This window comes from Epinephelus lanceolatus, chromosome 7 (assembly GCF_041903045.1).
Source record: "Epinephelus lanceolatus isolate andai-2023 chromosome 7, ASM4190304v1, whole genome shotgun sequence".
In the NCBI taxonomy this organism is placed as follows: domain Eukaryota; kingdom Metazoa; phylum Chordata; class Actinopteri; order Perciformes; family Serranidae; genus Epinephelus; species Epinephelus lanceolatus.
The window spans coordinates 27,561,287-27,574,999 of NC_135740.1; the positions used below are offsets into that span (position 1 = coordinate 27,561,287).

General features: G+C 39.0%; 1 protein-coding gene across 4 annotated transcripts; it reads left to right on the forward strand.

The window, feature by feature from the left end:
• Positions 1–5,725: 5,725 nt before the first annotated feature.
• Positions 5,726–12,688, forward strand: ubxn1 (UBX domain protein 1). Of its 4 annotated transcripts, none has more exons than XM_033609460.2 (10): positions 5,726–5,804; positions 6,364–6,428; positions 6,561–6,614; positions 7,425–7,552; positions 8,322–8,403; positions 8,635–8,826; positions 10,055–10,106; positions 10,246–10,359; positions 10,549–10,732; positions 12,037–12,688. In XM_033609460.2, the coding sequence occupies exons 2-10, from the start codon at positions 6,370–6,372 to the stop codon at positions 12,075–12,077; spliced, it is 906 nt and encodes a 301-aa protein (XP_033465351.1). In that variant the 5' UTR covers positions 5,726–5,804; positions 6,364–6,369; the 3' UTR covers positions 12,078–12,688. The 4 variants fall into 4 exon arrangements, with proteins under 4 accessions (XP_033465351.1, XP_033465429.1, XP_033465508.1 ...); XM_033609538.2 differs by lacking the exon at positions 5,726–5,804 and adding an exon at positions 5,991–6,107; XM_033609617.2 differs by lacking the exon at positions 5,726–5,804 and adding an exon at positions 6,059–6,087.
• Positions 12,689–13,713: the final 1,025 nt, after the last annotated feature.

The window sequence follows — 13,713 nt, forward strand, 5'->3', positions numbered from 1 at the left end:
TACACATATTTTTCACAATAAGAGCCGCATCGGTGCCAGCCTAGTGCATGTTTATTATAACCCTTAGTCACATAAAAGGGGCCACAATGGGAAGTTTGTCGTCTATAATCATGAATATGCTATTCACATTGTTTGTAAAAAGCATTTCCTAAATAAATACAAGAAAAGTAGCAACCAGCTAGGTTTTTGACAAAATAAATTGTGTTTGATTGACTGATGTGCCTGTAAAATATAACAAAGCAGATGCATTTTGAGTTATCTCACTGTTATTACCCATAATTTGCTTTATTTTTTGTCAGATTACGATTATTATTATAATTACTATCATATTTTTTGATTTTATATCGATCTTTTTGTTGCGTTTTGTTTTATTGTTACATGTTATATGCACTGTATATGTTAAGAATATGTGCAGGACCCCAGGAGGAATAGCTGCAGCTAATGGGGATCCTAAATACAACTAAAACCTCTTAGTATAGCAGCATAAAAAAAATATGTATCAATCTTTAGTTTTAACCCAAAAATACTTTCACAGATACTTTTTTTTTACCCTGAAACTGAGAAGATAATTGTATTGCTCTGTTCTATGGTGCCATCATGATGTGCTATGTGTTGACCTATAGCCTTTGGACACAAATGCATTCATTCATTTATTCCTGTCAGTGAAACTTCCAGTAACCCTTTACCTCTGATGGGAATTCTTAGTTTCATATTTATACACGGTTTTAGTTTTAATTTCAAATGGCTGTATCTAATTGCACACAGATGTGGTCGGTAGTACCCATGGTTACTTTCTGTTTCGCCTTGACTTTATGTTGTTAATATTGTCTATCTCTCAGACGGGGTGATGTGCATCCTTTGTGGTTTGAATTTTGTGCCTCGGGAAGATTTTTAGTCAGACTTTGATGTGTCCTTTTGTTTTGAAGACATTGGTAGAATAAAACACTTGACCTGACCTGTTATAATAGTCGTACAATTCATTTAAATTCAACCAAAATTTCACTCTCAACCAGAAGCTGAAAAGAGTCTTCTATTTTAGTCCTTTGTGGTGTCATTATATCAGCATGAAAGTCTTGTAATGTTTTTCAGGCTTACATGTAATATGCTCCGTTTTTCTCTTGCCTCTGTATGTAATGAATCTTGAAAGCCTCCTGTGTTACACTTGAATAAAAGTATTGCACTCTCTATGTACTCTCCACATTGAAACTGATAATATTACCAGTATTTACACTATGGGTTGCTGTTAAGTCAGTTTGAAATCTGTTAAAGTCATATCTGATACTGTATTATTTAAATAACAACTAATAGTGCAAATATGTTTTGATTGCTCTCCTTTTTGTTTTCTTTTGCCTCTATGTGTAAAGTCAGTAGTGTCTAAAGAACAGTAATTTACTATTTTCACTAAAACATCTGGTACATTTTTACAATTTAAGTGTTGCTTATGTAGTTTTCGTTTTTGTTTTCATATCATACACACACATAATATGTAGGCTAATGATAAAGTGTGGTGTCACTCAATGTCATTTTTTGTTTTCTGTGTGCATAAAACACAATAATGAAACAGAAAGACAGTTACACATGATTTAAAGGATCAGTTTAATTTTATTTCATCCAGCAACCTGTACAGAAATAAGGATAAAAAACACATACTGTATAAATAGTAAAAAGATGTTATTGCACACAACCCACTGACTTTTGAAATGTGTGAATTGTAAGCTTCAGAGTGTCCCAGCAGCTTCTCGATGACAAGAGGTGTCCCTCCACAGATAACAGCAGCTCCACTGGAAGCCAGAGTTTTTTCCATATGGAGATGCTGTTACAGCTGGTGAGACCCACAGACATAGCACAGCTGACAGCACCATGAGAACGTGGTGGTGGTGGTGGTGGTGGTATTCATTTCACCACAATATTGGCTTTACATCCTTCTGCTGACATCTAACATTTCACTTAGACAAATAGATGGTGGTTACTTCAAGTGTTTGGAAATATTTATGAGGAGTGAAAGTTGTTCATTTATGTGATTATGCCTGTTTGACAATTAAAATACACATTAAAGACACTCTTCAGGCCTTTGACGGATTATATTAAAGGATTATTGTTTCAATACCCATAAAGTTACAGATCCCTGCAATGATTCAAAGATAAGAATTTCACAATGCTACACATTGAGCTGCATGGCACTAGTTATAAAGTACATGTGTAATAATGCTGCCCTCTTTTGGCTGTGTTGCCCACATGAAATCAAATTATTTCACTGCATTTTTATTATCTGCACGCTCATGTGATAATACTAGCCACACCTAACCTAATAAAAGGTTACTAAGATATCACCCATCACAGTCCTCTGATCTTGCTCTTTACTGTGCCTAAGAAACTTGTTACCCTTATGATGCCAATAAAAATCAGGGTCATTCACTCAATGAAAGTGTGATAGGAGTCAGGAGGGAGTGCCACCCCAGCACATGAATTTTAGCCTTTAGACCACTGAAATTAATCTTTTACAAACAGACACTGATATGACTTTGAGCACAAGCAGTAAACACGAACGTGCATCATTTCCTAATTAAGTTATGCCGACTGAGCTTTGACCTTTAACCCTGTCTTTCGGTGAAAAACAGGGCCATAAAATAATTTAAGGGTGGACTAAAGAGACCTTCACCCCTGTTGACTCCTTCGACTTTGCACATCCAGCCACACATTTTACTAGATTATTCCACTGTGAATGTGTTAGTAGTGCATTTAGAGATATCGGGAATCTAAGCATTCAAATTAGCATGGATGTATTTGTGGTGAAGAGTCTGACCTGGTCCGTACTGTGACAGTTTGAGAAGAAGTATCATATTTGAAGAAGGCTTAACTCAACAATAGTAGACACCTTCACTCTTGCCTTTCTGACCTTTTTGATAGGAGTTACCTCAGGTTAAAATCTACAAAGTTAAAGATTGCATTTCATTCCATTTTAATGGCGATATTGCCCAAAGGATGATCTGTGGTTGACATTTCCAATCACAGATCTTCCAGTGACAGGTTGCTTACAGAGTCAATCAATACAAAATTACACGATACCCTTAGTGTAAAAGCAACTAGATCTGTCCTATGTATGTGTAAAGTGGCTGATATATGTTAAAATAAAACAGTGTCTTTGATTACTAAGTTACAATTCACATTTAAATGTATATAAAAAGTTCATACTCACCGGGAAAATACTGCAAATGAGGCTCATTTCAGTCATTAATTCTGAGAGAAAAGTGCTAAACAGAATAAAAAGACAGATTGAGTGCGAGGGGAAAAGCAAGCCAAAGAAATAAATGGCAAACAGGAGAGAAAAACAGTGATGAGAGGAGAGAGTAGTCAGATAGGAGTGAGCAGGCTGAGGAAGGAGTCTTTTCCTGAGAAATGGCAGACTTGTGAATGATGGCTGCTTAAGACTGCGTGGGGGAGAGCGAAAAAATTAATCATTACACTCACTGTAAATATGTAACAGACCCAACCTTCCCATAAAAGTCAGCAAATTGCATTCTGTTTGAACACCCACAGACACACGAAGACGGGATAAAAATCACACAAGATGGAGAGCAGCTAACAAGAGACACCAGCGGGCCCCAAAGCACTTCAAAATCAGCCTCCTCGCACTTAGGCCTCTTCATTCACTGTGTCACTGCTTCCTGCCTCGGATGTCACATTCTCTCAGCACCATACAGAGACATACCTCATATGGGGACGACCTAATTATAATTAACTGTTTAAACAACCAAGTGGAGAGAAAGTTTACTGCAGTTGATGCACCCAAGACGCACAAGTCAAAGTTTAGCTCCTTTTCTTTCCTTCCTTCCTTCCTTCCTTCTTTGTCTCTTAAGAGTAAACAAAGTACCTGTTGAACTTGTTTTACGTTGTTTACATAATTTAGACTAACTGTCCCTCAGGATCACATATCAAAATATTTATGTTACAGCAGTGGTTGAATTTGAGCCCACAGCTTCATTTGTCACAATTGTTGTGTAACACAAGTAGAGACACATATAACTTTATATATTTGTATTAAGTCTACTGTGAAGAAGACGCTACACATAAAGACAAGAATTCATGCATCACTTTGTGTGGCTTTAACTGGTGTTTAGTGAGTTTATAATAAAAAAATTATAAAACAGTTAACAAAGAGGGGGGACTTCCGCTCTTTTGACCCCCTCTCGTCACCTATCTGTATATAACTCAGCCCGAGAGAGTACATTGAAGACATCTATACCCAACCTGTGTGAAAGACACTGAAAGGGTGTTCCAGTTTGTACAGATAAAGTCCAGAGGTAGCTGCACTGGTCATTCAAGCAATGCCACAGGCAAGGTGTTTGTACTTTTCCAGAGTGTTTCCTTTTTATGGTGTTTTACACTTCTACATCTCATACATTTCACAGGCAGGTGTTGAACTTTATACTTTATATTGCTGCACATTTTTACAGGTTTGGCTGCTCAGCAGGACATAAAGTCATTAAGATCTTTTAATAGCTAGCTGCTCACATTCTTGCATCAATGATACTCCAAGATATCAAATATATAATGATATGGCACTTAAAAAATATATTAAATTCAGGATTTTTTACTTAACCTATAAGAGTATTTTTGTACTGTGGTTTTACATTTACGTTTCAAAGGATCTGCAGACTTCTTCCAACACAGGTGAATAATCTATCGTCATATTTGTCAAGTTTATTGTCAGAGATAAAGTTAAAGTTCTTTATCCATTATAGCCTATGCACAAAAATTAGGCAGCTGCTGGCAATGAAAAGCTCAGGCTCCCTAGAAGAATGCAAATTACATATATATAGAAGAAGAAGAAGAAGAAGAAGATCACACAAGTAAAAACAAAATGAGAATCTAAACATATTAGATTTTAAAATAAGGGATTACATATAAGATAAATTAAATATAGAATAAAGTAATATAAACATAAATTAGACAGTAAATACAAATTAATAAACTGAATGTAAACATGAATGTAGTAAACCTAGGGATAGGTTTACTACATGTCAGGGCCCCTCTGGCCTTTACCTGCAAAATACTAACAATAATAATAGACTTTATTCACAGTTACAAAGTGCTTTATGAGACAAATATAATATAGGCACCATGTAATAAACATGAATAAATTAATAAATAAAATGACAAAAGAAGGACAGAAACTAGACACCTAAGTTCCTCAGATAAAGAGAATGTCATTCAAATGAACTCATGCCAGCCAGGACAAGACTCAAAAAGTCCACCAAGGGCTGCAAAAGAACTGCTATGAGACACATAATGATGACAAATGTGAAACAACAACAAAAAGAGACATAAAACCACGAAGAGATGCATGACTACAACGAGATGCAAGAACAAGACAAAACCAAAACCTGCCTTGCTCATATGCTGCAAAGGTGGCGGGGCCCTCTGCATATCTGTGCCCAGGAGCCCATTGCCTCATTTATATGTGTACAAAGAGGTGTAAACGTTTATAAAACAGTGACCTAAGTAAAGATAAAGTGACTGTAATAATACATATCAATATATGACAAAATGGTAGAGTGGGAAACTTCTGTATGAAAAAATATGTTTTGCCTGAGAATATCTGACTACTGTCAAGTGTCATTAATAACGGGTATGATGGATGTAGATATATTAATGCACAAACATTATAAGAACATCATAAGAAGACTTCAGAAGATTGTTTCAGAAACAGCCGCACAGGGAGCCCGAAAAAAAATCGCTATTCTCGTGCGGTTCTGTTTGACCCATGCGTGTTCCCATATAGTTGAAGCGGTGCTGCCTGATGTGTGAGTAGCTAACTAACGTTGTCTCCATGAATATATTAGCTAATGTTGCCTCTGTAGGAAATAAAATAACACACATGTGTGCCTTTACATGTAACATATGAACAGACATTAACAGATGTAGTGACGGAGAGCTCGCGAGAGTTCCGGGTCGTTTTTAATCGTGCTAGCTAACGAGGCTTCTCAGCTAGCTTTCGCAATTTGAACGTTAGCCACATTAATGCTAATTTTAGCACTCAGCATAACGACAGTTATGATATTAAATGGCTGCAACTAGCGAGCTGGGGTAAACAAGTGTGTTGTGAGGTTGTATAATGTGTGTTCATACAGCGTTATATTCAGACTACAGGGGTGATATAGCTCCTTTAGACAGGACTGAGCTAAAGTAAAGTCATGAGCTGTTGTATTGATTTTTAGATAGTGTTACAAGTTTACAGAATTGTATTGGGTTCATTATTGTGACTTACCCTCTGTTATCAGGAGCTAATAGCAGAGTGACAGTACATCCAAATGAAACTTGAATGACTTGTTAATGTGAAGGTATGAATACAATCTGTTTCAGGTCAAAATGGCAGAGCTAACAACACTAGAGAGCCTGCTGGAGATGGGCTTTGACAGAAACAGAGCGTGAGTGACACCATATCCAAACATTCATCCTGGTTAATGTAGTTCATAGAACTGAGATTACTTCCTGAGAAGTGAAAGTAAACCTGTGTAACATTGGAGTGGACCTGACTGTCCTTTGTCACGTGTTTTCAGGGAAAAGGCTGTGGCCAACACAGGAAACCAGGGGATAGAGCAAGCCATGGACTGGTGAGTCTGACACACATACACAGAAGTGACCCTGCTACTACCATGGCATCACATCACTGAGTAAGGGCAGTACAGACTAAGTGAAACGACGATGGAGAAAAGGAGCTAGGCATTCAATACCTGAGCTGAATGCCTGGGAAACACAGCTGACCTCCACTAACTCCCAGACAAACTTCCGCTGGAGAAATCCTGGTTGACCATGCCCATAGTTTTTGGTCTTGATCTTTTATTCAGATGTTCTGGAAGGAAGTAGCAACAATCATCTCAAAAACATTCAAGTCCCTTTATCTTGGACACATCCTTAACAGACTAAGTAAAGATGATATCTTTCTACTAAAGATCCTGCCGGCAGCAAATAAAAATGCCATTACCAAATACTGGCTCCAGAAATACCGCCCACTGCCAGTCTCTTTATTAATACTGTTAAACACTTACATCTTCTGGAACAGATGACATATTCCATACAACATCAAAAAGAATTGGGAGAAAAACAGTGGAGAAAATGATGTGTTTATTTAGCAAGTGAGACAGACTCCACATGATTATTGTATCAAACATCCCATGACCTCATATTTGTCTTTTTTCCCTGGTGTACTGCTTTTCATTTTTCTTTTTCTTTTGTTCCTATACATATTGAACGTAAAGTGTTCATAAATAAAAAAAAAAAAAAAAGAAGTGACCATGCTCGTGTTGAGCCACCTGTGAGCTCCTCTGTCATCACTTACCTGTGCTGCTGATTCACCTGCATATTTGTCTTGTAATCAACAAAGCTGCAGCTCTCATCTTTGCCTTGTGATGTGCTCTCCTCAGGTTAATGGAACATGAGAACGACCCAGACATTGATGAGCCCTATGTGCCTCCTGTGGGGAACGTCCTGGGAGGAGAAGCAGACAGCCAGTCGACTACAGAGCAGCCGTCGCTTGCAGACACAGCTGAAGGTCAGGGCGATGGAAGCACATCAGACACCAACATAAAAGCCATCTAGGGATGTGCAATATGAAGATATATACATACTGTGGGGCAATATATATATTATTGTGACTTAATATGTTGTGATATGCTGAGTATTGTAGTGAAACTGATTGCGATATATTGCGATGTATTACTTTTTTCAACTGTAAATTATGTCCCCAAAGGAAAACATCAGTTTTATCTAATAAGATAAAGTTCAAAAAGTGTACAGGAATCTTCTACAAAATTAGAAGGAAAAAAACAAAACTATAACAGGATATATATTGATATAATGATAAAAAAAATTGCACACAATGTGACAGGAATTTCTCCATATTGCCCAGTCTTATAGTCACATGTTCAGTAGCATGTATTTTATATCTATAAACGAGGCATAAATTCTGAATTAGTTTGAGTAAATGAGGTGGGCATTACTGTTAATTTGCTCTGAATGTGATACACCCTTCAGTTTTTGCTTTCTATTCTCATCACCTCCACCGTGGTGCTTGAAGTGGTCGGCTCTCTCTGTTTGTCTCCGTTAGTGTTTTGTTGTCGAGGTTTTCTGAGTCCACTCCACACTGAGGGTGTAAGGTTTGTGGTGTCAGGTGTGTAGGTTAGGTAACCTTATTCTGTCAGCATGCAACTTTTGCTTTGAATTGTGGTTGACAGTAAGACGTTTTAACACCACACAGTATGTCTCTCTGTCTCTCTTTTTTCCTCTTTCACTTTCTCATGTGCATTTCTTTTCGGCTGCAGGGACAGCAGGTGAAGACTTGGAGGGTGACCAGAGTGCAAAGAGGCCGATGACGGAGGAGGAGAAACTTGAGCAAGTTAAAAGGTCAGAGTGCACACACCACTGACAAAATCCTTCCAGTGCTGAATGTCCAACTCACAGCCTCTACTCCTGACATAACTTTAGTTCACCTAAAAATCACTGAAAATATAATCTGCCATCATCAGTTTGCTAAACATAATGGGGAAATACATTTCTGTTCATTCATGCCTCCTCCTTCTGTTGGAAAATCTGCAGCGTGTAAAAAAAGGCAAATGTGTGTGCGTGTTTTTTCAGGCTAGAGGAGCTGATGCGGGTGAAGCAGGCGGAGAGACGAGAGCGAGAGCGGGCAGAGGAGTTGGAGAGGGAGAAGCAGCGGAGGAAACAGGGCCAAGAGCTGCAGCAGATTCGCCAGAAGATGCAGGATGATGACATGAAAAAACTTGCTGATCAGCGCAGGAGAGAGAAGATGGAGGACAAACTGGCAAGGTAAAGTATTCACTATAACACAGTTATTCAGATAATGATGTCTGTGACACTGGGGCTTAGTAACAGTACAGGACCACATTGTCATGTTTGACCAGAGCTGAAATAATAATGTACCTAAATATCCAAACATGTTTCCACTCTTCATATTTTCTGTTCCCTAAAGAAATTACTTAACTTCTCTCTGAAGACTATAAAAGGAACATTTTACCAAAAAGGGAAATTACTGAAGACTCTGTGAGCCGTGGACTGTAATTACTCTGAGCAGCAATCATGGGAACAAATTACAATCTGATATATTCAAATATAATCCTCGCTTTTTCTCTGGTAAACAGGCTGCAAAATTTGTCGCTAGTTGCTTATTAGAAAGTCACAAAGAGGGTTTTAATTTAGCAGGAAAGACGCAAGGTTGGCAACATTGAGCACACTGTGGTAAACACATTTTTTGCAGGTTCTTAAAAAGTCTTAAAATGTCTTCAATTTTATAAATAGCAGGCCTTAAAAGTCATTAAATAGTCTCAGATTTTGAATTTGTGGGGTCTTAATCACTACAAACATTTCATGCAATGTGATTAATCCGTCTTTTAGATTCTTTTATCAAAATGAATCAAACTCTTCTGTATGAAAGTCCACATTTCTGATGCTACAAATCTTTAAACCTCCCACTAATCCTCATCTTTTATTTGCACTTATTTGCTGGCAAAATGTAGATTAAATTCACTCTAATAACCACTTTCCTACATAAAACCGTCCAACTGCACAGGACCACACATATACTACTTAATAATCCCCTGAAATGCTTGAATAGGAAAAAACAAGGTATTTGTCCAAAAATCAGACTTATATTTAGTGAAAAAAAATAATCGTGAAAAGGTGTTAAAAAGCATTCAAGTAAGTGTCTGATTACTGTAAACACCCTGGGTAAAGGAAAGAGGTGTGCTGGATTTATCACACAAGACAAAACAAGAGCTTCATTGTGGAACGGAATGCTGCACATCTTGATTATCTTGTTATGTCATAATCGTTGGAAGCTAAAATCATAATTGAAATAAAATTCGATTAACCGTTCAGCCCTGACATGTTCCCTTTTCAGTTTAAGTCAGCAGCACAGTGGTGATCCCACACTACAGCACTTACAACTTCACATCAGACGGTCAAAATTTGCAAATTATTTTAACTACTGTACGTATGTTCTTCATGCCTCTTATTGTGTTGCTTCTCTTTCTGTCAGGCAAAGGGTTAAAGAGAAGATTGCACGAGACAGAGAGGAGAGAGCACAAAAGGTAACCCAACTGTTTATCTCGCTTCTTGTCCAATTTCAGTTTTCCCTGTCCTCTTCATATTTCTCTCTATTACCACTTCTGTTGGAACCAGTAACAATTAAGATAATTGTTTGTTTGTTTCTGTTTTTTACCCATTCAGTTTGGAGGCGGTGGACCCCCCAGCACGACTGCACCTGCCCAGCCCAGCCCCTCGTCACCCACTAGTCACGGCCCTCCACCCACTAAGAAGGAGTATGATGAGTCCAGGATACAGGTACAAGCTTCAGTGACACCCACATGCTGCTCCTCACGCCACCTCAGCACACATGAATAGACTAAAAACAGAACAGACGTTTAAGACTCATCATTGGTTTTGACTTATTTTTTAATTTAAGACCTCAAATCTGAATTTAAATGATCATTTTTTCTGTTGCTCCTGTGTTAATCCATTGTTTTGTTGAAGGTACGCCTGTTGGACGGCTCGACCATCACGGCAGTCTTCAAGGCCCAGGAGCCGCTGGCGGCAGTGCGCGTCTACGTGCAGGTGAATGGCAACACACCTGAGGGTCAGGACTTCACGCTGCTGTCGCCCTACCCCCGTCACGTCTACACTGAACTGGACATGGAGAAGCCCCTTAAAGAACTGGGTGAGCGCCGGGCTGGGAACTACACTTGAATACAGAGCACGCTTACTGTAAGACACATAATTTAAAGCTGGAGTGCTGAACTTTTGTCTTCCCCCTCTGGCAGCAAGAGTATTTACACGTGCACTGTTGACGTGTGCTCATGACGTATGCCTGCAGGTTAACTTGTTGCATCCCCCCTAACGCCAGGAGCGCTCTCTTCAGGTTTTCCCATGCAAATAAGAGCAAGCAGTAATGCAGTATCTGTGTCTGCTCGTAGTTCCTTCTCTGCTTTTGCACTCTTTAACGAGGAAAAGCTATAGCAATGGTGAGCTGTGTTTGTCCACACCATCAATCACTTTCTGTTTTTAATTTCAAACTTTCCTCTGAAAGTAGAGTTCACTTCAGAAACTTCTCTTGGATGCTTGTTCGGATTTTCCGGCGTAGCTTCTGCCATACTCAAACTGCTGCTCCATCACTGTGGTCTCTCCTCCCTTCTGCCCCTTTAGCTCTGGCTCGGTGATGTAAAATGCATCACTTCCCTTGCGACTACGCTGGAAAGTCATTACAGACACAAGTCAACACAACTCCAGGGTATGGAGGAAAAACGGAGAGCTTTCCCTGTAGCGAGAGGCTTAATCAGTATTGTGTAAACTCGTTTGGCAAGAACTTAACGTAACAGATGTTTATTTAGAAGTGAAAAAGTCCTGCACTCCATCTTTAAATAATTGTCAGTGTATGTGTCTTTGTACCTGGACCTGAGACAGGTTTGCTGAGTTCAGACACTAAAGCCTAGTTTCCACCTAAGACATTCAGTATGGTACCTTTGGAACCAAAAGTGACCCTGCTGATTGATTCATGTTGTCACCTCATGCATTGCGTAAAATTACAAGTTAACGTTCCACCTTAAAAGTCGCCAGCAGTCGGCCCAGTGAATTAAATTATTTTTTCTCCAACTACAGCTCCTTTGAGAGGCAGCAAAACATCCTTTCATTTTATAGTTACAGTTTGCTATATGTATAAAACTCTCCATGGTATGAACAGTGCTTACATGAGCTTCAAAACCAGCCACAACTCAGTCCTGAGCAGAGTGACCGTCCTCTATTGACAAATCAACAGACTGCAGTGTTCACAGCTCCACCTTTTAGCACCAGATCTGTGTGCTAGGTACACCAACAGAGGGGTGATCAGAAATGGGGACGGTACAGAGGGGTTCCATTGGTACCATCCACAACTTTTCACAGTGGAGACGGAAAAAAAGCGTACTGAGTTTGGTGGAATCTGGGCTTTACAGACTGAATCTGACATTTTTTTTCATGTCTTTTTAGGTTTGGTGCCTTCAGCTGTGCTGGTTGTTACCAAAAAGTGAGATCAGGAGGATCTGCTCTGTGAGCCTACCTCACCACTTCCACTTCATCATCAACACAAGAGACACCACAAACAGATTGAACCGGGAACAGAGCCACCACCACCACCTTCTTAGTATCACTCTATAAGCCAGCTAACTGAACTAAAGCAGAGGGACGTCACTCGAGGCTGCGTTCAGATTGTGTGTAACTACATTTAAGAAGTTTACAGCGACAAGCAGTTGGCTAACTCACTGAATGACGCCTGATGCCATTCTGGGCTGACTGATTGCACTTGATGTGAATTGGTTTGTGTGCAGTGAGACTGACATTGACTTTTACTTTTTCAAAGAGTGAAGATAGCTGGCTTCTGACGTATACTTCTTCAACAACACATTTATGAAAACGATACAGAACAGAGTCGTTAATTTTAAACCGATCTTTTCATGGCAAAGTATCACACGAGACCTACTTGATTGGTTCTGAAAGGGCCTTAAATTTAATCCCCACGATCTTCCTGTTTTTTGTGACGTTCTACTTTGCCAGTTTTTTTATAAGTTAAAATTTATCGACAGTTATGTCTGCATAATCACCAAGAATCTACTTAAAATAAAGCTGAGTCGGAGAATCAGGAGGGTGGAGTGTTGTTTTTTTGTTTTTTTAACAATTACATGTGTTTTCTCCGGGTACTCCGGTTTCCTCCCACAGTTCAAAGACATGCAGGTTAACTGGTGAGTCTAAATTGTCCGTAGATGAGAATGTGAGTGTGAATGGTTGTGTGTCAGATTTACGTAGGAACAAATGGGCTTGGGGTTAAGGGAGAGAAGTCAGAAACTGCTGAGATTATTGCGTCGCTTGTCTTTCATGTGATTCGTTGACGAAAAGAACTATGTATAACTGGAATAGGTCACAGACCAACAGGCATCTACAGTATACTTGTGTAGGATTGCCCACTGGATTTAAAAACATCTGGAATCTCATGACACACAAAAGAAGTGAAATATCAATAGGTGTTTTTCCCAGAGGACTGTTTGACGTGTCAGGAGGAGGAACACAGGTGTAAATAATTAAGTGAGTGATGGCTGCTTCAGTTTCAAGATCCTGGTGTTGTGCGCACTGACTCACTGGGACACTTGAATAGAGCAGAGCCATTTTTAATGTTAGTGACACTTGAGTTTTTGTCAGCTATGACAAGTCTAAGTGTGTGCTGTTATAAAAGGCCTGCTGGTGTATTCAGCCGGTGGGCTCCAGAGGCTGAAGTCTTTTCTATAAAAGTCAGATAATCAAATTAATGGGCAAAATACACTGAATTTTTTGCTGTCCTTTAGAGCAGTGACTCCCAGGGGGACATGGGAAGATTGTAGAGTAGCTCAACTAGTTTGAGAATTGGAAATTATGATCTGATTTAAAAAATACAGCCACAAATCAAGTCAGCTGTAACACCTGAATACCTCATGTTAGAGTTGCACAAGTAAGAGTGCGTGAAAGCTAGTTAGCAAGTGAGCACAGAAGTTTGACCAGGTGAAAGTAGTGAGTAAGAAATGCATAAATGGACTGAGCAGTTCAAATGATAAACCAATCTAAATATTGACAGTTCAAAAATATATGAAAAAATATGTATTAACATCCAATTTTATAAAATGAATGGCGTTATACATT

Bases quoted from the DNA above. Each gene is read 5' to 3' on its own strand.
- ubxn1 (XM_033609460.2), top strand. From the start codon at position 6,370: ATGGCAGAGCTAACAACACTAGAGAGCCTGCTGGAGATGGGCTTTGAC. The intron at 7,553-8,321 runs GTCAGGGCGATG...TTTCGGCTGCAG, and splicing joins GCTTGCAGACACAGCTGAAG to GGACAGCAGGTGAAGACTTG. The intron at 10,733-12,036 runs GTGAGCGCCGGG...ATGTCTTTTTAG, and splicing joins GAAGCCCCTTAAAGAACTGG to GTTTGGTGCCTTCAGCTGTG.